Source organism: Carassius auratus, chromosome 12 (assembly GCF_003368295.1).
Source record: "Carassius auratus strain Wakin chromosome 12, ASM336829v1, whole genome shotgun sequence".
Classification (NCBI taxonomy): domain Eukaryota; kingdom Metazoa; phylum Chordata; class Actinopteri; order Cypriniformes; family Cyprinidae; genus Carassius; species Carassius auratus.
The window spans coordinates 5,523,585-5,551,337 of NC_039254.1; the positions used below are offsets into that span (position 1 = coordinate 5,523,585).

The window sequence follows — 27,753 nt, forward strand, 5'->3', positions numbered from 1 at the left end:
TTAAACCACAAAATTAAAATGTTTTTTTTCCCCCTCTGATTCCTTGGCACGTGCAATTCAAAAATCGCAAAGTTTCGTTTTTTTATATTTGCAATTGTTCGTAAAAACTAATTTTTCGAACTCGTCCTAGGCCATTGAACCAATTGTCACGAAATTTTAACCAGATCATCTTCTGACCTCGCTGGCAAAAATTTATGGAATACAAGTTGATTAGTCATACTGTTTCTGAATAGCACGTGAACGAATTAGATGAAAAGCATGCAAAATTGGACGTGAGGCTATATATCCACATAGTTTGGCCTATTGAGACCAAACTTGGTGTTTGTTATAACAAGCATGACCTGAGACTACCTGCTGTGTTTCAGCGTTGTGACCCCTAGTGGTCAGGAGGTATGAAAAATGCATATGTTTGCTCATAACTTTGGCCAAATATCACAAAACTGGTCTCTTTAGATTTGGTGGGTCATGTCGAGTCGAATGAAATCCAATTAGCATTTCGTTACGAAAATAATTACAAAAATCTTCAGCTCCATGCCCTGATATACTCAAAAAGTTAGTGGACTAATATTAATAGATTCCTTGCATCATGCCGACAACATCGATACCAATTTTCCCATAATTGACTTAACTTCCTGTCCGCCATTTTGATTCATGTTGAAAACATACTTTTTCAAACTCCTTCTAGGTTGTTGGTCCAATTTTCACCAAATTTGTCTCTGATCATCTTCAGACCTAGCTGGCAAAAAGTTATGGATTTCGTGTCGATATATGAAATTTTCATTTAGCATATGAACGAATTTGCTGGAAAGATGCCAAACTGAATCTGAGGGCTGTATCTCTGCAAAGGTTTGACATATTTATCCCAAACTTTGTATGTGCCATTGTCACTTCACACTGACCACGGCACATCAATTTGGTAAGAGTAATAAACCAATCATTAACCTTTAATTATGAAATTTACAAAAATGCTAATAACCTTATATTGCATTAGGCTTTTGTAATGAAATGGGTCTCAAAATATTCCTTGGGTCATGCCGACAACAGCCATACCAATTTATTTTAGTAGGAAATCTGAACTGCCTGTCCGACATTTTGATTTATGTTAAAAATCTACTTTTTCTAACGACTCCTCAACTGTTGTTCCGATTTTCACCAAAATCGAGTCAGATCATCTTGCAATTTGTGTCGACTGACAAAACTGTTTTCGTACAGCACCATTACAAATTTTAGGCACGTGTCAAAATGATTCCGAGGCTTTATCTCTGCAAAGCTTTGACATGTTTGCACCAAACTTTGTATGTGTCATTGTCACCTCACATTGACCATGCCACATCAATTTGGTAACAGCGCCACTTATTGGTCAAGAGTAATAAACCATTCATTAACCATTAATAATTACATTTTTATAAAAATGCTAATAACTTTTTATTACAATGAAACTGGTCTCAAAATATTTTGTGGCTTATGCAAACAACATACATATCGAATATGCCAGAGTAAGCTGAACTTCCTGTCCGCCATTTTGATTGATGCTGAAAACCTACTTTGTTGAAAACCAACTTTTTTGAACTCCTCATCAGCCTTTGGTCCGATTTTCACCAAAACTGAATCAGATGATCTTTAGACTGTGCTAACAAAAAGTTATGGATTTTGTTAATGTATATATATATATATATATATATATATATATATATATATATATATATATATATATAATATATAAAAATGGCACTTGTAGGTGTATCTCTGCAATTCTTTGGCATATTGACACCAAACTTTGTGTGTCATTGTCAACTCACACAAAACAAACCACTTCGATTTGATCAAAGCTCCACCTATTGGTCACACTTGATAAGCCAATAAATCATGCTACTAGAGGTTGTTTTTATGATTTTTTTTTCAGCCATTTTAATTACAATCATCCTAAAATTGCTTTTATTGCTCATTGTTGCATTTGGTACAGCAAGTAAACTGTAATAATGTGAGAAATATTGAAGGCGTCTGAATAACTTAGTTTGACTGTATATGACTGAACCTCTACAGAATAAATACATGGTACATGATTCCAATGAGTTTAGATGAGAAGCATAAATGAATCATGTTTGAAATGCATATTTAAAAATTCATCAAGTTCCCCATTTAATCAGTGTACTTATACTTAAAAAAAATGATGTTCAAATAAATCATTTTTAATTAAAATGGCAAAATTCAGCAAAAATGTAGGGCCTATGCGTCTATACTACTGTTCAAAAGTTTGGCATCAGTTAGATTTTTTTTTTTTTAATTTAAAAGAAGTTAGTATTTATTTGATTAAAAAAATACAGAGAAAAACAAATTTTGTGAGATATTATTGCAATTTAAAATATCCGTTTTCTATTTTAATATACATTTTAAAATAAAAAAAGTATTTTGTAAAGCCTAAGTTTCTCATTGGGGTAAATATTTTCATATATGAACTTTCCTTCATTTACTTAAAATTTTTCCCACTACATTTTGTGATATTTATACTTGAAACAAAAACTAACTTTGCAAATATGGTAAGAAACCAAACTATAATTCAGTTTATTCTCTGAAAACACATCTGAGAGTGAAATAGCCATTTCACAAGCCATGAGAACCATGCTTTGCATCAGATGCATGGCGGCATAAAATATAAGATACTAGATGATATGCCCTAACCTCGGAAGGAGCTTAGTTATGGTCAGGACAGCTGTATATGTCTCTCTTGAGACAAACCTTCCTCTCACACACATCAAGAATGTTTTTGCTGGAACTCACCCTTGTCCTTTACTGAAGAACACATTCCTTTCCAACCACTTGTGTCAGTTTTTAACAGACCGGATTATTTTGTTAAGTTTACAGGGTTTTATTTCAACTTTAATTTAACCCCCTAATTATTATCTAATGAGATTCAAATACAATTAGAGTTACTCTAGATTCTAATTCAGTTTTGCTTTTCAAATAAATTGATCTTGATGTTTTTATGGAATACAAGACAAAAAAATATTAATAAGACCGCTTTACCTTTCAAATAAGTCACTGGTGTTTTTGACTCAAAGATAATGTCTCATAGATTAAGACACGTATTCATGTTTTTTTTTTTTTTTTTAAAGAAATTAAATAATTCAGCAAGGATTCATTAAAATGCTATAAAAATTACAGTAAATACATCAATAATGTAAAAAAAATACCACGGCACTTAAGCATAGTATCGATTATTAGAAATGCTGTGCTGTATAAGCACCAAATCAACATATTAGAATGATTTCTGAAGAATCAACTGAAGTAATAATGCTGAAAATCACAGGAAAAGGAAAGAAATAGGAAAGTTATTTTAAGTTGGAAAATATTTCACGATATTACTGTTTTACTGTATTTTTGTTATTAAGTAAATGCAGATTTAGTGAAGAGAAAATACTTCTTTCAAAACATTTAATAATCTTACGTGTAATTTGAACATTAATTTTTCCTATCTGCTGATCTTGCAGTGGAAAAATACAATTTAGACATGTGCTAGGAGACTGACATCATGGCTTCTTAATGAGTCAAATGTCATTCAGGAAGTGACAAGCAGTCCCGGGCAAACAGCTTTAGAACGTAATGTTTAGAATGAACTAGGATTACGTAAATTCTTAAAACTCATTGCGAAACTTTTGTCAAAAAAATGACACACAGTACATATCTGAATGGTTAACCTTTTGGTCAAGTTTTAGGTATTTACCAGTGATTCCTATAGAGAAGTTGCATAGACCATGAGTATGGGAATGCTGATTAAACATTGATAACTTTTAACATTCGAACAGAAGGATATAAACACCTTTTATACAAACAGAACTGTTATGATGCATTGTTACAGCTTTCTATTTTAAGAAAAAAGCTTGGGCACCCTGATCAGGAAGCTCATCACAGTCTGCACGTCTTCTGCACACCTTCTTTCATTACTTCATTCATAAATCATGCAGCCTCCGCTCTCTTCTACATTGGTGAGTTTTTTATCTTTCTTTGCATGCTCTGTTCATCAGATATCTATCAACACCCAAAGGGAATGTAATTTTACAGTATTAATCTAAGTTTGAGTAGAAGGTTCATGTTGAAAAAAAAGCTTTGACTATATCTACCCACAACGAAGTCTATTTGCATGTGCATTTTTATTATTATTTTGAATATGGTTTCTATTGAATGTGGTTTCTATTCTCAATAAGTGTCCAAAAAGTGTCGTTTTGGTTTTGAGTCAGAGGTGATATAATAGATAATAGCGATCCGTGGTTTACAGTCATTATGGGGGATGGGGGCTAAGAAAAAAGCATGTGTTTGGTCGAATTTTGTAGCAGAATCTGTTAAGAATGCAGTCGTCAACATTTCACATTTTGTAGTCTAATTGCTATTTCTTCAAAAGCATCTGCTTTGTTCCACAGAATCAAAAGAAAATCATACAGATTTTTGAACAACAGAGTAAATTCTAAAACAGGTTGCAGCCATTATAGGACATCAGCCAGAACTTCCTGTTTAATTTTCTGTTAAATCATTGAGTTGTAAACCCTAAGCATTAATTCCAGTGAATGTAATCATTCGTTCTTGATCTATGTCATTCCTGTCGTTGTGATTTGGGTCATAACCAAAACGTAGTCTACACGTCCACCTGCCTCTTTCATTTTGAATCAACTTTCATGTGGGTACAGCTCCTGTACTCTAGTAATAATATAGTGATTGACATATATTTGATTGATTACAGCATATAGATATATACATCTGATTATATATATTTGATTGATTACAGCATAAAGATATATAATGATAGACATCTTTCTCTTGATACCATTCGTGTGACATGCCCTAACATATCCACACTGTGATGCAGTAATGCTCAATAGCACTATTCTCTAAACAATCAAATGACGAATGCATGCTTGCTTTAAAGTCTTATAAATTTGAACAACTAATTTTGTACTTGACACACTTTAACTTTAATAAAGTATATTGATGAAGTATAACTTAAGATATACTGAGGTATATTTGATTGTGCTAAAAGTGGAACTTCAAAAGTGGTACACTTAAAAAAATAAAATAAAATCTTGTATTTAAAGACATTAATAGTGACATTAAAACACATTTAGGCTTAATACTGAGAAATGTGCATTGTACACCCACAGTATTCTGGATAAAGTTGAATTACAATTTTTATATCAGTAAGTATCAGGTGATATATCAGTAAATAGACAATAAATAAAGTAAATAAAATATGAATAGGTTTGAACTAGTATGAATGTGCGTCATAAAGAACGTTTCAGATGGCATTGTGAATTTTACATGAAATAGTAGGCTACTCTGACTGGCTGACTTGAAAAGATCGGTCGAAGTCAACATGAGACTGTTTTACTCACTGCATTTCTTGTATTGTTTCCTTAGTCATCTCCTTTGTCTATGTCTGTCTGTCTGGAGTACTACATGTGCACTATGCCCATTTCTCAACATTAAGACTAAAATGTGTTTTAATGTCACGTTGATGAGGATTGTTTGATCTTTTAATAATATCGTTTCTTTAAATGCAAGATATTTAAATTGTACCTGAATTATATACTTGCAATTTTTCCACTTAACCACGATCAGATATGCTTCAGTATTTCTTCAGTTGGACTTCAGCACTATTTTCTTACAGTGCATTAAGCACAACATTAAAATGAGTTCCAATTCAGCAGACATTACGTATATCAGTTTACTATATCTATATACTATATAACATTCAACTGCATTGCACATTTTTTTAAGCACATAAATATGTAAATTTATTTTTGTATACTTAGCATGAAATAAATTTCCAAATACATTTTAGTATATTTATTTTTCATTAAGGACATGCCATCAGAATGTACGTTACTGGTTATAACCCACTAGCTACACCTCACTGACTATGAATTATGGATATTTCATTTTCTCCCTCATCATCCAGCTCTGCCAAAAAATAGGATTATAATAGTAATACATCTTCTAATACATCTTTGACTTAAGTGCTATCCACAAGATTTACCCACAAAACATTTCTTATTGCTAAGGAGACTTAAGTGCAGTTACGTCCTTTTGTCACCAACTGGCTTAGTATGTACAGTGTTAAGTATTTTGGTTTCTAATGAATAACAAAATTATTAAGAATTCATATTTGTCCTTTTTTTATTAGAATGAGCTCATCGAGAGTTTGAACTGATATTTATTAATCTCAGTTTCACCCTAAATGTCGCTTTCACCCTTCTGGTTCTCACCTCTTGATATGACTTGCACCTTTCTCCAGGCCACACAATACAGTCTTATAGTCATGTGTTGCACAATATGGTCAACAAGAAATTTTTCAGGGCTGCCCTCGACTGAATATTTTTCTGATTTACTTATAGTCTATATAAGTTTAGTTTAGCTTTCTATAGAAATATTTTTTACTAAATGAAGCAAGTAACCATTTTAATAAATGGCTCACTGAATCATTGACTCGTTCAAAAATGAATTATTTAGTAACAAAAGACTGTTGTGTGTTGCTCGCAGATGCATGACTGTTCTGCTGTGGCTTTGCATAGAACTATTTCAGTCAGGCTGCACGAGCTAAACTGACACGACCTTGATTTAATCCGTTATTAGTCACCGTTTACACTGAAAGATTCTGATTTTATTACATTCTCTTCAAAGTTTCGGTGCTGCCTTAGTTATTGTTTGTTATACATTTTTTTTTATCAGGTTACTTGTCCGGTTGGGCAAGTAAAATTATCTTTCACTTGCCCTTTCACAAAATCCACTTGTCCCCGACAAGCATTAATGTTAAGCGTGTAATATTTAAACTGTTTTGTCTATCTGTTCACAGATGCTGATTTTCTCCCTGCATCATTGCTGTAAAGCAATACAAGATGGTAATTTAATTTTACTGTCATAAAAAAAAAGGAAAAAAAAAAAACAATGTGCTTCACTGCATAGAACCAGCTGGAATGTGCTAAAGCGTTATTCTATAGCTCACATTTTCTTTGATTCTGTAATAAAGTGTCTGTATGTTTTTTTTACTTGAAAGCCATCTCTGCATCACATAATGGTTAATTTTACGTCTAATGACTAATGTCTGATCTGAACAGATCTGAACTGTAAAAATAAACAGTAAGCTACTGTATATATAGTAAGTTGAGGGCTTTGTGATAGTGTGACTCTTGTACAAGCTACAGTTTTGAAAACCTTTTGCTGTTGAATTGCTTTTGTACTTGAGGGAACTGCCCCGGTGACAGGTGTTTTGTTGCTTGTAGACATGAAGGTAAGAGGTTTTACAGACCGCTGGATTAGCATTAGCAACTCTCAAATTCTGTTTTGTTTTTGTAGGAACGTGCAACAACTTCACAGTGGCATTTATAGAGACGGCAGAAAAAGTGTCTTGCTTTAAGGTGATGGATGGACATGGTGCTATTTGTTGGACAGGCCACCCAACCCAGTCATGTCATATAGACTACAGAGATGACAAGACGTGCATCAAGTGGCCAGTAGACACTGCAATCTCATGTGTGAAGGAGTCTGATGAGATGATTAAAACAGGTAATAAGTGTCCATTTACAATCAGCAATGAAAATAAATATATCTGATTTTTGACTTTATATCAGAATACCTGTTTCTCCACTAGAAGAAGAAAAGAAGTGTGCCCGTGACCAAGAAAGTGAGTCAAAAGCAGTCATTTTTAATTACTTTCTCATGTAGTAGGTATTTATTAAACATTTATTAAATTGATTTTTTCCCCCTCTTTTTTTAAGATATCAGTTGCAATGGAGAATTCAAACTTGGTAAGTTTATTTTAATTTTTTATTATTATTATTATTATTATTGTTGTTGTTGTTGTTGTTGTTATATGAAAACAAATCAATGGCTGCTCCCTAAAGTCAAGTCTTTGTGTTTATCCCAGACTCCGTCCCAGACGCCGTCTCAGAGCCTGGAGATTCTGCATCAACTCTATCATTGAGTAAGAATGCAAAACAAAACAATTAGCTGCTACATGTTTGCATCCATCATAAAATAATTCCACATATTCATGTTTCTAAATTATTGATTATTAATATTTGTTTTTCTTTTTTTTCTTTTTCAGGCATTCTGTCTCTAATTACAGCTGCTATTACCGTTGTCCACTGGGTGTCACTATGACACTACTAATAGTTTATGATAGCGCTGTAAGAGTGCAGTTTTTCAACCTTGTTCTTACAACAGCATTTGGTTTGGTCCTCACACTTCACATAGTGTGTGACCCATTAAATATAACAATTAAAAATAGTTAATAATAGCGATATTATTGAACTTTATTAGTTTAGTTTTTTAAAGCAAAATATTAATAAAAATAATAATGTGTGATAATACTATAATGTTTTAAATGTATGTTATTTTATACTAAAAATCAAATAAATACTAATATTTAAATTTTCATCATTTTCAAACTTCATCAACAAGCTTTTATTTATTTTTATACAGAGCTGCCTATTGAAGAGCGTCAGTGAATGACTCATTGTGCTTCGAGACTGTATGTAGTGCTGTCAGACTCATATGATTAATCGCGATTAATTGCATCCAAATTAGGTTTTTCTTTACATAATATTTGTATGTATGCTGTGTATATGTATTATGTATATATAAATACACACAAATGCATGTATACATTTCAGAAAAATTTTATATTTTTATATCAAATATACTTATTTATAATATAAATTATATGAATATAAAAATAAACATGTAAATACATATAAATATTTTTTTAAATATAAAATATATGTGTGTTTTTTATATATTCATAATAAATATACACAGAACACACACACATTATTCTAACAAAAACTTTTATTTTGTATGCAATTAATCGTGATTCTTTGTTTGACAGCACTACAGGATATGTATATGCACAGGGTGCAAAATCAAAATGTTGTGTGTGTGTGTGTGTGTGTATAAGAAATGTGCATTTTGATTCCAGGTTGACTTTTAAGCCAAATGGCTGGTCTAGTAAAAGTAATAGTATTGAATAGGGACACAGACACATGGGCAGTTGATTAAACATCCTGCTTGTGTGGTTGATGCAATAGGTGTTACATTTCCATTGGTGGTGCTATTGAGAATAGAGATAAATTCAGTAACAAAGCAACCTACTCACATGCAGGTTTTAGTGAGTGTGACTGACAGCAGCTCCTGGGGTTTATAGTAGAGGTGACTGGGGGAGAGGGCCTCAGGGGGCCAGTTCCACAACCCTCATTCGAAACCTTTGGTCCCCCATGGTCTGTTTTCCCAGAATGCCCTGTAGTAGCTCTAACCTCTCGGGCTCCGAGTGTGTTTACTTTAAGTTAATGAATGAGCTAGTGTTGGACTGAAAGTGGGTGAATAAATGCTAATCACATCCCTTTCCCCCAAAATAAAGCCTCCATTTCGCCCCTTTCCTGTTTGCTTTTATTCCCCTTTAGTGAAATCACCAGAAAGCATACTTTTAAAAGCTAGACAGAGACAAACCACAGGTCAGGAATGAAATGCTCAACTAGCGCTGCCAGAAAAACACGAGAGGGGGAGGTTTAGTGTGCGAGAAGCGTAACGCCAAAGTTGAGGTGTCATATGTGATGTCGAACTCTCACTTCTCTAACAATGCCAATTGAGTAAACACACACAAATGGTACGAGTGAGGGAATTGAGAGAGAAAGGAGGGGCCGTCCTTACTTGCTTTTCTAAGCGGGAGTGAGAGGAGGTCCAGAGGGAGGAGGCAAACGGGGAGAGCAGGATCAAGAAAGAGAGTGAGGGAAAAGAAGTGGCGCTCTGTTTGCAGAGCAGTCTGGGACCATGCTGTCAGGCAGCTCTCTGATCTGGATTGGGGCGCTGCTTCTGGGGCTCGAGGCTTCGCTGACCAGGGCGTCAGACTTCCAGCACCATGGTTATGAGGAGATGGTAAGGGCTCTTTTTGCCGTCCAAAGTGATTGCCCCTACATCACTCGCATCTACAGCATCGGTCGCAGCATAGAGGGACGGCACCTATATGTCCTGGAGTTCAGTGATAACCCTGGCATCCATGAAGCATGTGAGTCTTTTCTTTACTTTTGTACCAAGGCATTAAATTCCTCACCCATATATAGCTCAAGCAAACTCTATAGCATGGTCTTATTCTTATAAGCTGTAGGGCTGCCAGAACCGATTGGTGAAGTAATAATTTGGGTTTGATTACATAATTTGGCTGTTTGCTGAGAACAGCACTTAACAGAATAGTTGATGCAAAGCTTTGGCCGGATATTCACTGGGTTGTCTGGCCAGCCAATGTTGACCGTCAACTTGATTTATCTCGTTGCTCCTCAAACACTCGCATACGGTAAATTGCATGCAGGAATGGACAGTAATGGGTTTAAGGGGGGAGTACGTGCCTGGAGATGTGGTGAGTGTTATATGTAACTGTTGCAGGCTGGAGCAAACATCAGTCTTATCATTGATCTAAAACAAGAACATTCCCACAGGATAGACTCTTTAATAGCTCAATTGTTTCTTCTAGAAACGGAGAGCAAATGGACACTTCTGCTTCTTCTCGGATGATTCTATTGAGAACAAGACCTCGTTAATCTTGCATGTGTCTCTTCTAGAGTTCCAGAGGAGAGCCATCTCTCGAACTATTCTCAGATTGACCAAAGTATGGAATCAAAAGTCTTAACATAATCTTAAACAATTTCTGATCAAACTCTCAAAGAAACCAAATTATCTGACTATTCTATTTATATAATTTTTTTTTATGTCGACGGTTGCACTTATTTTCACAAATTCTTAGAAGACTCATCTGACACTGCATAAAAGATATCTCAGAACTCCAATATCTGAAAATGCAACTGCTGCATTATTTTTTTTTTCTTTTTGTTCTTGCCTCTAGACCTGTGCCTTTGTTCACTCAAATTAAAACACATTCCACGCTCAGCTACTGGAAGTAGTTAAGATCCATCAACAAAAGGAGTTAATGAATCAGCTTACGAAAGCAAATGAATCTTTGCCATCAGATGTAAAGATCTGCTTCTCTTGGCAATATGAGTACAAAGGTAAAACCTCAGAGAATTGCAGGATGTATACATGTTCCTCACAGAGTACAAAAACAGGAACCGGTACAGCAGAGTGGGCAAAGTCGGTGTGACCTGACCCTTTAGATCCCAAAAAATGTTTGCGCTTCATGCATTCATGTCAAGGTCACTCGTTTAGTGAATCTTTGAGCAGAGGCACAGCACTGTTAATTGAATTATTTGATGATTAATGGGAAGACCGTGATGAGTTTGCCTGCACACAGTGGCTAATTAGATTTGCGATCACTCACTTCCGCATCAAAAAAGAACAAGATGAAATCTGCTGGTACTTGTTAGAAGAGATAATGGTGAATAATGAGCTGACAACTGGCTGTGAGACAGGAATTTCGATGAGAGTGGCCTGCTGCGCTGTTAAACACTCAGAAAGCTTTTGTGGGAGGAAAATTATGAATTTGAATTCATTCATATTTGATACTGGCATTTATGGTGTCATTTACTCAAACACTTGCACATTGTAGAATAATTCTGTCAATATTCTGCCATTACTTACTCACTCTCATGTCGTTCCATACTTTTTGTGAATAAGTAAGGTCTTTTCCTCATATAAAAGTCATGTCTTAAAAAACAAAACATAAGAATGTAATGTTACAGTTGCATGAACTACTCTATGGTACTTTCTGGAGACCATATCTCCAGTTGCTTTAGGTTTATAAAAAAAGTCAATTTCTTGTGTTGCGTTCCACCAAAAGAAGTCATACAGGTTTGGAACAAAAAAAAAAAAATTATGACAAACACTCTTTATATTTTTAGTAGGCAACACATTGTTTGTTGTGCACTCAATTTATGGCATTGTTGCTTCTGAACTGCTTCATATGCATGCACAGAACTTGTTTGCTTTCATGCTATTCACGGATGTGACCCTATGACCTCATGACTTCCTGACTGGTGGTCACCTGACCTGTGTTTTTTAGTGGAGCCCGAGTTCAAGTACGTAGGGAACATGCATGGGAACGAGGTGCTCGGCAAGGAGCTGCTCATTTACTTGGCCCAGTTCCTGTGTGAGGAATACCGGGCAGGAAACGAGCGAATCACGCACCTCATCCATGACACACGGATCCACATCCTTCCTTCGATGAACCCGGATGGATATGAGGTTGCAGCCAGGCAGGTATACAGCCCTTAGTAGCTAATCTACATTGAAAAACAAGTGTACTAAAAATGGCACATGGTGAGACGGGACCATGCATATGTATACACTTATTTATTTAGTATGGCAGCTGTGGCGTGGGAGTGTTGTAAGTCTCTAATGGCACCCAGTTTGTTATGAAGGAATCAGCCATATCCCATAGTGCATTGCTGACTTTCTTCTGAGACTAATTACACCAGAAGAACTCACAAAAATAACATCCAAACTTAAAACAATGCTCACAAAAATACACACAAAGTTTGTTTTTTTTCTTGAACAAAGCATCCATACACCTACTGTACAACATTCACACATCTAGAATGTAAAATTACAGTAATACAGACTCCTCCTTGATCTCAGAGGCTAATTATATGTCCAGCAATAAATGGTGGTTGAATGTGGCCACACACACCCAGTTATCAAGCGTCTCACCAGACATGAACTAGCAGAGAAAAACCACCTCGGCATCAGACAGGATTTTTTTAAACATCGTCTAGCTCGCTTACGCAATACACACAAGCACAAAAAAACACTTTCGGTATAAGTTTCAAACCTGACATATTGAGAATGTTAAAAGGTAATATCTCTCCCCAAAGGTTAATTAGAGGATAGGAAATGATTTACTCTTTTCTTTTGATTTACAGGGTCCAGAGTTCAACGGCTACTTAGTGGGACGTGGAAACGCAAAGGAGGTGGACCTGAACCGCAACTTCCCAGACCTGAATGGTCTCATGTATTACTACGAGAAGCACAACGGCCAAAACCACCACCTGCCACTGCCTGACAACTGGGAACAACAGGTGGGCATCAGTCAGTGTGACATTCACTGCTATTGCATGAGTGGGAGAGACCAGTCAATGAATTTAGTCATAGAGCTTGTGTAGCAATTTGAAAGTGTGGAAAGATGTTTAGACAATGTAAGATACACTTTGCAAGAGTTACTAACACAATGTTTTTATATATTAAAGGACATATGCTAACCATTTATGTACACTACTGGTCAAAAATGTGTGGTCAGTGTGATTTTATTTTTATTTTCGTAAAAATTTTATATTATATAAAATGTTTTATATATATATAATATTTTTATCATTAAAAAGATAGTAAATAATACTTTTTTAAATATAGAAATTAATACTTTTATTCAGCAAGAATGTGTAAAATTGATTAAAAATGACAGAAAATGTTAAAAAGTTTATATTTCAAATGAATCATGTTCTTTTGAATGATGTTCTATTGATCAATATATAGCAGCACAACTGATTTCAACGTAATACTATAACCAAATAAGTTATTTTTAGTGAGTAAAGAAACATACAGCACAACCAGTGTAGTCTGATTCATGAGTCACATGACTTTTATAAGACCGTATTTTTAGGGAATCAAAAACCCAAAGTACGGACAGTTTAGTCTGATTGCAAAAATGAATAAAGGGTTCTTTAGAAACAATTGCATTTGAATAAATATTAATTCTGTCTTTTTCTATACTGTTCATTGAAAATATAGGCAAAAAAGGTATCATTATTGGAACTAAAATCTTTGAGAGGCAGCAGAATTTTTTAATTATTGCCTTATATCAAACATATTATCAGACCATATTATCAGACATATCATTCCACAGACAAAATCTGTAGAACGAGACTAAGAAAAAATGTATAAAGATCTCAAATTATCCCAAATATTTGCTAATTAAATGAGTAATGTGTAGAACTTTGTGAAAGACTGGGAATGAATCCCAGATTCAGTTATCTGTGGATCATTCTGCTCATGGCTTGGGTGTTGCTATCATAATAGCAACTTTCTTTTATATGTTTCCATGGGGTAACTTTTTTTAATTGCCCTAACAATTTACATGCACACAGAAAAATCACTGTTACAATCTGAAGTAAAATACAGGATAAAACCAGTATCCTGCATTGCAAAGAAAAACTTTTTTGTTTTTACAGTTGGGCAGCAGAATTAAGCTCTCCATTAGTCTGTCAGTAACCCACCCAGCTCTCGTTCTGCTATCTATCAACCGCCAACAGGTCCACCTTTCACAAAACAGAGAGCTTTGGCCTTTCTAAATGACTTTTTTAGCCTGCAATGCTGTTAATCTTCATGAGCTCTGGATATTTTGGTAAGCCTTTCACAACTTGCTGAGTAATATAAAGTCTGGGAGGATCCATGCTATCCATCATGACTTAAGAATGTTACAAAGAAAATCTTGTGGTTCAGTGGAAACAGAAGCATTTGACTTCTAGCACAAATTGGTTCTCAAATATGCTTATTTGAAATATAGTACAGAATTTGAGTTTATGTAATAATTGCCAGACTTTTGGAGCCCATCAGAATTATACAAACCATTTAAACCGCTCTTTCCAGGAACAGCTCTTTATTTTCCTCAGTCTAGAATGAGAACTCCAGCTTTGGAGAAGTAAGTATGTTCACTGGCTGCCAGACATCCCTCAGGACAACAACAGAAGAACTGTAGTTGGAGGATTACGACACGTTCCAATCATTTCTCTTTGAGTCAAGAGCTGTCACTCTCACATCAAACCCCGCTCGTGACCCTTTGACCTCAGCGTGGGCTTCACACTACACAGAGCTAAGCAGGGAGAAAAAACATCTGTGAGTTCACAGCATGAAACCAGACTCCTCAATGACAGCTGAAGCCAAAGGGACCCTTGGATGTTTATACTGTATATACAGATCCATGCATAATAAATACAACGTCTCCTAAAAACTGGATCAATACCCAGCAGCCATCTCTAAGGACCTGGCCAGACTGATTTTACTTAATACAACAGGGCCAGTTGAATGTTTAGTATCCCTTCAACTCTTGTGGGATACATTACCACAGGATATCAGATTTCTCAGATAGCAGCTTTGAATGAATATTCCAGAACGCTGTGTCATGGCACAAAAACTTATATCAAAGCTTCAAATAATGCATACAGCATGCACGTTTTCTAATCTTTTTTTATTTTTTTTTATTTTTTTCTGTATTCTTACTTCTTGCAGGTTGAGCCGGAGACCTTAGCGGTGATAAAATGGATGCAAAATTACAACTTTGTTCTGTCGGCTAACCTCCACGGTGGTGCTGTAGTTGCTAACTACCCCTTTGATAAGTCTCGCGAACCCCGAATAAGAGGCAAAACATCATACTCGGCTTCCCCCGATGATAAAATATTCAAAAAGGTAAGCTGTTGTTGTTTTTTTCTCTGTAAAAACTTTAAATATCCAGAAGCAGTTCAGAAAAGCAGCGCATTTATACGTTCATTTTCTTTCAAAAGTGTAATCACTGTAATTCTGTGGCACTATCAAACCATTTCAGAGGCAACACTCAATCAGTGGTGTGTTATCTGGGGTTATCTGTTAGCTTAACCGATGGCAAATGGAGGGAGTGTTTGTGAAACCTGTTTGAAATCAGTCATTATTTTTGCAACTCCATTTCATGGTGCTGGTTTAGGATGTCTTATCAGCTCCCAGAAATACCAGCCAAATTAGATCAATTTAGACAAACAGCCCAGCTTAGACCGTTTTAAGATGTTTGTTTGTTTTCCAGCGGAGTAATTGCACAGAAATCATACACTTTAACTAATAAAGAGTGGGTTGTTGTTTTTCCCCGATTTTCTGGTGAATATTTACAGATTTTTGTGTTTATGCACTATGTGTGAATAGCTGGCAAAGACATACTCCTACGCCCACAGCTGGATGCATAAGGGCTGGAACTGCGGCGATTACTTTGATGAAGGAATCACAAATGGAGCCAGCTGGTACTCTCTGTCTAAGGGTGGGTTATATACCACAGTTCTCGTTCAATTACTTCAATGAGGCTTGTGGTTTTGTCTCATCTAGAGGCCTTGTAATTTAGCTGAAATTTGGGAATTACAGGCACTTTTATCTTAAAAGAAACAAGATTTTGTTCTAGTTTAGAACTATATGCCAGTCATGAAATAATTTCTTCTTAGGGCAGTATTCCAATTGATTTTAAAATGAATTTATAGGGAGCATGAAAAAAAGAGCATGTGAACAGTATCCTTGATCATATTTTGTGTACACAGTCGAGGTTTTTTTGTAAATGAGTGGTCGTTTTTCTTTAAAATATACATTTAGGGGCATAATACAAATATTTAAATTATTTAAATTATTTAATAGTTTTCTGGAACTTGACAGTGTAACTTACTTGGCTGTCTATGGGACAGTCACAAGCCTCCTGGTTTTCATCCAAAATATCTTAAATTGTGTTCCGAAGCCTAACTAAGCTTTTACTGGTTTGGAATAACAGGGGGGAATAAGTGATTAATGACAAAAAAAGAATAATAATTTTGGGGGGTGGAGTATCCCTTTAAGACAAATTATTGCTCAATGTCTCTGAAGGGATGCAGGACTTCAACTACCTCTACACAAACTGCTTTGAGATTACTCTGGAGCTCAGCTGTGATAAGTTTCCTCCGGTGACGGCTCTTGCCAGTGAGTGGCTGGCCAACAGAGAGGCTTTGGTGTCCTACATGGAGCAGGTGAGGTACTCCTCTTCTCACATTTGACTGTTTCACTGCTCTAGCCTCAGCTCTGTCCGCCTGTAATGAAACAAGTAGAAGTTCAGACTCCATTTCTGCATTCAAACCATTGAACAAATTGAGAAAGAGCCTTGTATTCAAAAGCAAACAAGAAGGAGGCCAGTATTCTAGCAAATACAAGTAAGAAGGACAAATTGGTTCTCCATGGCACTAACAGGTAATGAACCTGTCCCTAGATACTTATAATGTGAAACTGATATAGTGCTGCAGGGGTCTTGTTGTGAGTTCAAGTAACTCTACACCTCTCAGCAGCACATTTAAAGTAATGGATGGAATCGGTTTACCACTTTGAGTGCAGTGCCTGACCACAACCGAAAGCTAAATTGACACATATCTGGACTGTCTCCTGTCCTCCAGGTGCACCATGGGATTAAAGGCATGGTCTATGATGAGAACAACAACCCAATTAGCAGTGCCGTGATCTCTGTGGCTAGCATAAACCATGATATCACCAGCGGTAAGAGTTGTTCTACATTTAAAAGCTGATTTTGTAGAGAGCTTTAATACTTCATTTAATGTATCTAATGCTGTTTCAGGAACGGATGGAGACTATTTCCGTCTGCTCTTGCCGGGTACCTACACAGTGACCGCTTCTGCACTAGGTTACCAACCTTGCACCAAAACCGTAACAGTGGGACCGGCTGAAGCTGTACAGGTGATTAACAACATCAAAAATACACTATTCACTACTGACTTTTTTTCAGTAAGAGACTAAGATTTTTTTTGTTCTTCTTTACAGTTGGATTTCTATTTGAAAGTTCAACCAAAAGGGTCAAACTTGACCGTTAAACCATATCCCAACAAGAAAGGTTCACCAACAGCTAAAATTCCTCCAACCAACCTTGGTCCAAGATAAAGAGAAAGAAGTACATAGACAAAACAAGTCGTTGCTTTTTAAACCGAAGAACAATGAAGGGAAACATGGACACTCACTGTGTGCACACAAACCTCACTTTACTATGTCATGTAGATTATCTGTTGTTTGTATAAATGCATAAAAGTGTTTTCATTGTGAAATCCATATATTGCTCTCATGTTCTTGTGGAGCTTAAATATATATGTTTTCTTATGACTTGGATTATAAAGGAATCAGGAAAAAGTAGGTAAAATACTGTAAACAGACGTTTCTCTTTCTATGAGAAATTAATCAAAGATTAATGGAGGCATTTAGATGGACTAAATTGGAAATTGTTTGATCAGTATAAGGTTAATTATCTCATGTGGATAATAATAAAAAATAAACATTTTATCAAATATACTACGGTTGGTCTTTTTATCTACTCTTTGGACAATTAGTTTTTAGGAATATGAACATGTTTACTGTAATGGGCATGTGTGTATATTTAAAAAAAATGTATTTAAATTTTCATTAAGATTCTCAATACACATTGTAATTTTTAAAAAAAAGTCTAAGGCATATACATTTTCTTCACATGATCTTTAAATTTGAATGCGTTTCATTATACAAGGCATATTTTAGTTCACCATTTTCATGCAAAGTACAAATATATTGAAATGATCCATGTACTTCCTAAACTTCCCAAAAAAAATTTGAAGTGAATACTATTAAACAGTTCAGGTGAAGTTCTTTGCTTAAATTTGAACAGCAATAAAGTTAATTAATCATTGCTAACTTGAGCACATCCCTGTCTAAAAATCACATAAAACTTTTTCTACAGCTATGCAAGGTGCCGATTGGCAGACTCATTCATAGACTGAGCAACTATCCTATGAATAATATGAAAGCATATACTTTTAGGTGGATGGATGGATAAATAGATGTGTTTATTCAAAAAAAATTAAGCTACACATCTACATTCATCTTGGATATGCAAGCTCTTGTTGAGAAGCTTGCATAAAGTGTTTTAAATCAGCTATCATTTGTGTTTTCCAATGAATATACTGTATTCAATGCATATAAAAAAAAATCTTTCTTATTAAATCCTGAACTGTAAGCATATTTATGTTTACTGGAGCTACAGAAACACTAGGGGTCAGTGCTGTAGTGGTTCGGTCAGGCCACTGCCAGTACTCTGCTGAAAAGTGTTGAATACACCAAAAAACATAGTAACAAAAGAGGTGGAGCTAAAATTCACTTCAGATATTTTTTACTCTAACTTCCAGTTTCAACAGGAAAAACATCGAAATAAAGAAAATGTGCTCATCAAACAATTTCTTTTAAAACCTGCATCTTACAAAACTATAACTTAATATTTTAATACTAAAAAATTTACTTTTTAGAATTCAGTATGATCTTCTTGAATGGTGCAGAACAAGCAGTTCAACAACAACAAGACAGACTGAATATGTATAATAACTGATCATCCTGCGTTTTAATTGTGCGGTGAATGTTTCAATAAACTGGTTCATCAAAAATATATTTGCTTTAGATGCAAATATTTATGTTAAGTGATATTTTCCTGTGTTCTTCCTGGTTATCAACAGAATAACAGTGCCCCCTGAATAACAGGAAAAAGGAAAATGTACTGTTGCGCACATGGATTAGAAGTCTCTGCAGCTGGAAAATATGAGCAACTCTTCATCTCTCATAACCAAGAATAATTATGTTTGGAGAGCTGTGCCGTCAATGAGATTAAAAATAAAGGAAATTTTATGTTAAAAAAAGTGTGCCAGGAAAATGATGATTCATACCAACTATAAGTGGTTTGCTTCAAATCAGAAGATCAACAATCTGTCATTAACAGTCCATGAACAAACTGTCCGAACAATTACAAAATGAAGTGACAGGATTTCATTGTACATGAGAATGCTTCAGTGACACAAAGTTCATGAATACATCAACAAGAATGAATGGCAACAAAAAGCTCAAGCTCACATGGTCTTTCTCAATGAAAATGTCACAGTAGGAAAGGACAACAGAAGCTTTTCATGCTTCCAGGATATGACAGATCTGGCATTTTCTCATAGATGCTATAGACATGTTGTGTCAGAGCGGCTTATAACACAGAGCTGAATACGACAATGAAACCCACACAGCAACTTTTACTCTCTGCCTTCACTCTAGTCTAGTGTATGCCCACTTGGCTTGAGATTTGCAACTGAATTTATAAGGGAATCCGAGTCAAGTGACTTGTACTGGTGATGACTGGATTGTGCACAGAATGATGTGTGTGTTATTTAGAGGTTAAAATCTGACATAACTATTTGGCACTACCTCACAAACAAAGGCCTCACAGACAGCTTCCTTTTATTGTTTCTATATATAAGGAAGTCATGGTTAATGCAGACAGAGCAAAAATAACCTTACTTCTGGCAGTGTCTTAAAACATTATGTTCCCTTGTTGCAATAATACTGACAATGATGAGTCTACACAAAGCAATAAAGTGGTCCCTTTCTCAGAAAGCCTTGAAACCATAATCAAAACAGCATTAGCCTCTGTATCTGAACATTAGACAATACAGTATAATGGAGTTTCTTCAATTTTGGGTACTTAAAGTTCCAAGGACTGATTTAGCTAAAACATTTTTTTTTTTTTTTTTTTTTGTTATATCATGGTCATATGAAATGTTTTATCTCTACTTTTTTCATGCCTTTTGTCAAATACCCATATCCCCAGGCATGGTCAATCACATTTTTTTTAAATTACATAATAAATTTACATATTATAAAATATACATAAACAATTTCTATATTTGTGAAAATAATTTTCCCCAAACAAAAGTCATTTACAATGCAACAAGCAATTTTGCCCCATTAAAGTGTTTCCAAGTTTCAAGTTTATTTGTTGATTTTTACCAAATAACTTACTTAGAAATTACAAAAATTATCATGTGGGGCATGTATGTCCACTATTAGTAGAAAATAACTATTTTTTTTGTTATTTTTAAGTTTTTGTCCGTGTGAAAAGTGTGTTTTAAGTATTTTAGTTTTTTCTTTTTCTAAAAGTCTACATGCCATGAGTTCCCAGAGATGAACAAATACTTATAATCTTTTGTTCTTTTAAAAAAAAAATTAAAATCACAAATACTGTAACATAATGTACCAAACCGTTTGACTTCACGTTGCCTTTATATGACGTAGTGTCACTACAGAACAGTGAAATAAAATATCATGATATCCATATGTTTCAGATTACAGACTGTAATGTCACTGAACTATTTCCCTCATTTCAAAACGCCGAGGAGTCAACAGACACGTAATACCTTGTGTTATTAGGAATTTCCTTCAGGCATGTTGAAGGCAGCCCTGCGCTCGGGGGTGGTGTGTTGATGTTGATGTCAGCATGGAGGGAGTCGAGGATCAGCCTGCTGCTGCTGGGACTAACATTGGGATGACAGCTGATCCCGCCGTGGTGTAGATGACCATCGGGATCGGATCAACTGCAACGTGTGAGCCAAGTAATGACAGGCGGGAGAAACGCATGTTGCCTTCATTTGATGTTTGATTCCTAAGCAACGTTGAACGATACAAAGTTAATGGAAAAAATGGAAACGATCACGAGCATAGCGTTATTGAACGTTCCCTTGCTGTCCGTTTTCAGTTGAGCCTTTTCAGCAACGCAGTCTAATCGCATTGAGGGCATTTGTGATCACACAGGTAAATGAAACCTTGAATTTAATCCTGTATAAAGTTCATGGTCTTGTACTGGTTTTAATTGTAGCCTCGGACACATCCTGAACCGAAAATAAACCGCGAAATGGTTCAGTTATAACATTGTGTCTTTTGTTATACTGCTGTATTTTGCATAAATAAGGGTGCTGAGAGAATTTTGTGGCATATATATGTCCAGCATCGACTAGCATGCACATATATTTACTTTTTTCCATTATAAAACACGATGATCTGTTAGTGTTGTATATTTCGATTCTTTTTTAGTGATTCGAATCTTCTGAATTGATTCGTTCTGTTGCTCGTTCGTCAGATCACACTTTTGTCTTCAGTCTCTTTTGTGTTTTATAAGTGAGTCACTAATTGAATCTTCGCTCTAACCGACTCGTTAAAAGTTATCAAAGAGCTTAGAGTTATAAGCAAAACTTTGAGTAGGTTCAGTTATTAGTTCAGGAAGTCAATTCAGTGAGCTAAGTAAACAAAAATAAAAAGGAAAATCTTAAACCATCTTTAGATATATTGCTGGTTTACGATGGTGGTCTCACATCCTGGCCAGGCTGAAGGTAATCTGGTTTTATGGGTCTTAATTGGTTGACAACACAGTCTCCTGACCAGCTGAAATAGCTAAAATCAGCAAACAGACAGACCGGATTAAGCTTGGAGGCCAGCAAACCAGCTTAGACACGGATGTGATTTTAAGCAGGGCTAGGTGTACTTACATTTGCAGGAAAGCATGAATCATTTATTCAAATGTAGTGACTCTGTGGCAACTATGGTAAACCGTAAATATCCATATCAGTCAAACTGAACAGTAACAGTATGTTTTGAAGGACCACAAGCCAATTGAAACGGCATGTAGATTTGATGATCTTGTCACCTGTCAAATAGCAACTGTTCAGTCAGTTGTCTCTCTTGCTGTGAGAGCAGTAGTGTGTCAGACTTTGGGACACCATTCATTCACCTAAATCAAACTATGTGTGCTATTCATCAGCGCAGAATACACTTGTATAGGTGTTGGCCAGCGTAACGGTGCTGTATTTACCAAAAGATTAACGGAACGCTCTCTATTTGTCTGTTTTGAAACCCGATGTACTCAAACATTGTTGTGTTGTTTGTCATTCAGACCTCACTCATACAGTTAGCACCTGTGAAACCGGTTTAGGCCTTTTTCTTTAGAGCTATCAGTAGACGATGAGGTTAAAAATATACTTTAACAAGACAAGCAGGATACAAAACTGACATGCTTTTTTTTTTATTTCTCACCTTTGACTCACTGTGGGCCAGCATCGTCAGATACAAAAATAATGTTTCAGTTATTTACTATTGTATTTAAAAATAAGTGTTGACAAACATTTGTCAGTGAAAAAAATGAAGACTACTGGACGGTTTCAAACTGGTATTAAGCTAAATGTATTGAATTATTATCATTACAATGCAGAAACATAAAATAAAACACAAACAAAGTCTTATACTGCAGACAAAATAACCATATTTTTCATATCACACAGAAATTAAATGCTGTACCCATTTTCCTGGTATCGCAAGCTGTTAATTGGACCTAGAATGGCATGCAAAATATTTAAAATATTATTACATACAAAAAAATAGTGTAACTTTACAAAAAAGTTGCTATATATGATTAGAAAATAATATTATATATACAATGTTATATACATAACATTTTAATGTTATATTATAAAGAAATATAAACATTATAAAGAAAAATAAAATAATAAATAGAGAAAGTGTTTCACTGTTAGCGCTTCTTTGAATATATTTTAATACATTATATTTAAAATAACCCATTAGTGTTTAGGTGTTGATGTAGAGAACTACGTGTAGACTACGTTCCTTGTTGCATGTGCAGAGTATGAATTATTAATTTTGACAGCTGTGGTATTCCTTGTCTATGCTTGTCATTGGAGCCATGTTATGTTGATATTATAAGAAGAAGCTTGTATATGAAACATGACAGCAGCTAATGCATTAATGCACTGCAGCTGTCTTGTAAAACATCACCTGCCTCTCAAAATTGTATTTGTGATTTTACAGAGGCCGCTGTTGACCTGCCTCCATTACAAGATGTCATGTTGATTAGATTCACTGTAGAGTGCAGGTTATGTTCATAACATGTAGAGACGTCACTCCAATGTAGCCCAAAGAAAAGAAATTTGGGAACCTTCCTGGCATTCTTTTCCAGCCACAACTGACACTGGAAAAATGACATCTTAATTCATCAGGGAATAGAGATTTGGCATTGTCTGTATGAGAGAGCATTATTATCCCTTGAGACTCTTTGACTCAACCCACCGTAAGCTTACATTGCATCTCTCAGCCCATGCACTGTTATTGATATCAGTTTGTTTTGTCATGTGCACCATTCAGACTCAGTGGATACTACTATTCGTGCAACAACTGATGGCTGCCATTTGTCTAGAACACCAGCTGTGTTCTTGGGACCTTGTTTTGCTCGTATTGCACATGGATCTAAATGGCACCTCTCTCAATGAGTCAGTTCCTTTGTGTTGTCTAAATGACAAAGTCAGTCAAAACAGTATTGCATGTGGTAAATTGTAAAGTTGTGTTTTGGTCTCTATAGAGTTGTTTCAGTTTGCTAAACAAAATTTTCAGAAAACTTTACAGTTACAAATTCTGTTGATTCCTATTGGTGTTCATCATGATGGAAACTTGGGTTTAAAAATGGGTTTAAAATGCTATCATCATTAGATAATGTTTCATTTGTTATTTAAAAATATAACAAATAAAGTAAACATTAAAGTAATTACAGAATATGCGCAGATTAATGGAAACAGTGAGCATCTTTATGCCCTCACAGTTCTCAAAAATAGGCTGTATGGCATCAGAATATTTTTATATGTATAAAGAGTCAAATCATTAATCAAAATCAAATTTCATTTCATTGCAAACATAATCAAATAATTCTAAATTAGCAAAATCGTTCCGAAGACCTACAGTATGACCCGTGAATAAAATGGAATCAAATTTTAATTTGAATTAAATCCAATCTAATTGAGGAATAGAAATAGACAAAATATTGAATCAAATTAAAAACATGTTGAATTTCATTGCAAATAGAATCAAATAATTCTATCAAAGCTAGGCTATATATATATATAAATCAAAGCTAGGCTATATATATATATATATATATATATATATATATATATATATATATATATATATATATATATATATATATAAATATATATATAAATAGGCCTATACGATATATTTTTTACTTAACTTGGATATTGAAACGCGAGTGAAGTAGCTACATAATAAATAATAATTTGGCTTTCAGATATATTGCAAATACGGAACACATTTGATCTTGTGTCGAATGAGAGACCCAACGTTGGTTTCAGTTTTGTTTTAGCCTAAATCAATTTGTTTTGGCTTGTTGTTAATATTGCTATAGCTTCTTATATTTTTAATTCTTGTTCTTTTCTATATACTGTTAATTGAAAGGATTGTTGTGGAGTAAGGGGATCTAAAATGGCCTAACTATGTTTACAGTGTTTATTATAATGTTTGTAAAAAATAAATTTTGCATCTGCATTATATATAATTAGATTGATTTTGAATGAGATCAGAAACCTGTGAATTAAAATTAATCTTAATTAATCAGGAAATACAATTGTTCTCTGTTTGCATAAAGCATTATTGAATTGAAAACTTGTAAATCAAACTGGGGTGCATTTCCCAAAATCATCGTAAGCTAACTATGGTCATTAGTTCCATTGAACTCTGTTGGTAATGAAGGAACTTGTGATCATACTTGCTTTTTGGGAAACACACTCTAAAGCTGTTCACTGTTTATCCAAGGTTCACACACCTCTGGCCAACTAAACATCTTTTATACTTCTGAGTATTTTTTTATTTATGTCAGACGATGGCCTAGTCACCATGTAAAGTAATACTAGTTTCAGATCCTTATTTCACTAATGCAAATTGCTCAGAACCTCATAAACGGTAACAGGAACCATCGCTGTTCTAAAAGGGGCTTCCTTGCGGTATTTTGAGGTGTTTCACATTCTCATAGATAATTATTTGATAGTGTTGTCTTTGTTTTTCTTGAATGTTTTGTGGAGAAACATTCCTCTTTGCAAATCATTTGAGCTTCTTCAAGCCTCAGCGGTAGGCCGTAGTCCAGTAACCTCATTAGATATGATAGCCTCATTCTTTAGAAGATTGTTTTCTACATAGCCTGTAAATACAGAATAGCCCCTTAAGGTTGTGTTTTTGGGGGAAGTGTGTCTGGGAGAATGTGACATTTCAGAAAGTCCTATCTCACACAGGCTTGTGAGTGAACCTCTTGGTCTCCACAGTAACTGTGTCCATCTGGGTTGTGCTTCTCAAGACAGTGTTTGTACAGGGAAAGTTCCCCATGCACGGTCTCTTGTGAACCTTGGATTTCCCCATAAAATTCCATTCGGACCTGCCAAAGATACACCTCCCATCCTCTTTTTTGAGAAGCCAGCCTAGAAACATTGCACCCAGAGAAAGCAATGGAATGAGGAAGTGTGGGTGCTCTGAGAAGTAAAGTACGAGTGAGAGCGTTTATAGATAGAGAAAGCTTTAGCTCTGCTGTCTTAAATTACTTAGAAGTAAAGCAGAAGCTTTGTCATTTAAGTTACGTTCTTGAGTAGAAGACTGAAGTTGAAGTCATAATCTTCTCCTTAGTGGGCTATTACCACTGTGAAAAAGTCGCTTAGTCATTGTGTTCAACTCGAGGAGAACCAAATCAGATTCAAAACAAATGATTCATATAGTTTTGTAAACTATATCACCCATTTCCTAAAAATAGTGCTACTTCGATTATGTCAAAGCGTCCTGAATTAAAACTTAAATTATGTCTGTTCAGCTTTTGTATGACGTCACAAGAATATACAGTACAGGTGTCTTATGGACCAGTTTTATGATATTATTATTTTCATGGTGCTTTTTTTATGCTTAAAAGCTTTATTCGTGTTCATTGCGATTGCATGGAAAAGAGCAGTCTTGAATGATGTCATTTTTTGGGCTACTTCTTTAATTTAGAGAATAGAATCATTGTAGAACTAACGGAGGATTTGATCAAGTCTTCGCCTTGAAAGAGTCTGTTTTCTTACATTGTGTCTCATAATTATGTGAATATGAGCTTGTGTCAAGCTTAACAAATTGATGTTGAATTGAATTGATGTTTTAGTGTCTCAAAAGCCTTGTAAGCGACTTTTAGTAGGTACTGTTATACCAAAAACCCTTTCTATTAAGTGACTGACAGTTAGTTTCGCACACAGCCCACATCCGTTAATAGATTTCCTCTTTCATCGGAGTTGTATTAGCCTTATTGCTTCTTGTTGTTATAAGATTACTTCCCACAACCCTGATCCTTTCAAAATCTATTGCATTTTCTCCCATGCGGAGACAGTTTGAGTTAATCTAGAATGATCCTCATTTAGGGCTGTTTTGAAATGAATGCATTTAAATGCATGCAACACACACGTGCCTGACTGTGGGCACACACAATGCCAGTGCTGTAAACACCCAACAGTAATATAAAAAGCAGCAGACCTGTGCCACAATATGGAAGCTTCCAGCCCTGAATGTGTGTTGCAATAGCAGAAAAGGGCAGGGCACGACCCACCTCCCCATATAACTCCCCCCTATTGTTTGCATGAAATCGGACCTGTTTAATAAATAAAAGCAGTTCCAGAGAGGGAACACTGCAGGAGAACCGGAAAAAGAGGAAAGGGATGGTTAGAGTTTTTAAGGGAGTGTCTTGGATCAGGAGAGGGATGAGGAAGACGGTTGACGTGTATATATAAAAAAAAAGGATGTTTTATTTAGACTCCATCCAGGGTTGGATCACTTCTATTCATGACAGTGAATCATACAGAAAGCGAAAAGGACAGAGACGTCCATGCTTTATCCGAGTTTGGAAAGGGATATGTAGGATATTTATGTACACTTAAAATGTTTATTCCTGTACACCAGGACAGAGACCGATATGTGAGTGGGCTTTAGCTGGTGTTTTAAACTGTACCCTTACTATATTTCATGCAACAGGTTTCCAGCACCACAAAGAAACCTGTATGAGCAAAAATTATGGCGTATTTAATTTGTTTCCACTGATGTCTTTAAACACTTTTCAGCTTCAACTCTCCACATTATCCTAAAAACCTCCACATTACCCTAAAAACCTTAGCATAACAGTACAATTTGAAACATCATGTCATTATTAATATACAGTTTTGTGGAGCAGGATTTTGAAACAGTGAGATTTAACTCTGATGTCTTGCTGGGGTCACAGGTAGAGGTCGACCGATATATCTGGCCGATATTTGTCATTTTTTTAATATATCGTCATCGGCTGATATCCGTGTTTAGTAACGCCGATTTAACAGCCCTGTG

General features: G+C 35.3%; 2 protein-coding genes across 5 annotated transcripts in view; both read left to right on the forward strand.

Moving 5' to 3' along the window:
• The first annotated feature begins 9,382 nt into the window (after positions 1–9,382).
• cpn1 (carboxypeptidase N, polypeptide 1) lies at positions 9,383–18,027 on the forward strand. Its single transcript, XM_026276531.1, has 9 exons — positions 9,383–10,048; positions 11,993–12,189; positions 12,852–13,007; positions 15,211–15,387; positions 15,871–15,982; positions 16,570–16,709; positions 17,127–17,226; positions 17,306–17,424; positions 17,509–18,027. Exons 1-9 carry the CDS (start codon positions 9,814–9,816, stop codon positions 17,623–17,625), a joined length of 1,353 nt encoding a protein of 450 aa, XP_026132316.1. The 5' UTR covers positions 9,383–9,813; the 3' UTR covers positions 17,626–18,027.
• Positions 18,028–20,995: 2,968 nt separating this feature from the next.
• The window catches only part of dnmbp (dynamin binding protein), a 56,336-nt gene continuing 49,578 nt past the window's right edge, over positions 20,996–27,753 (forward strand). The window contains exon 1 of one of the 4 annotated variants that reach the window (XM_026276528.1): positions 20,996–21,119. The gene's annotated coding sequence lies outside the window, so the exon portion shown is untranslated. Of the gene's footprint in view, positions 21,328–27,753 lie in introns of all 4 variants that reach the window. The other 3 variants (XM_026276526.1, XM_026276529.1, XM_026276525.1) reach the window with 3 other exon arrangements.

Coding starts and splice junctions, on each gene's coding strand:
- cpn1 (XM_026276531.1), top strand. CDS start 9,814: ATGCTGTCAGGCAGCTCTCTGATCTGGATTGGGGCGCTGCTTCTGGGG. Junction 10,049..11,992: donor CCCTGGCATCCATGAAGCAT/GTGAGTCTTTTC, acceptor TGTGTTTTTTAG/TGGAGCCCGAGTTCAAGTAC. Junction 17,425..17,508: donor GACCGGCTGAAGCTGTACAG/GTGATTAACAAC, acceptor TCTTCTTTACAG/TTGGATTTCTATTTGAAAGT.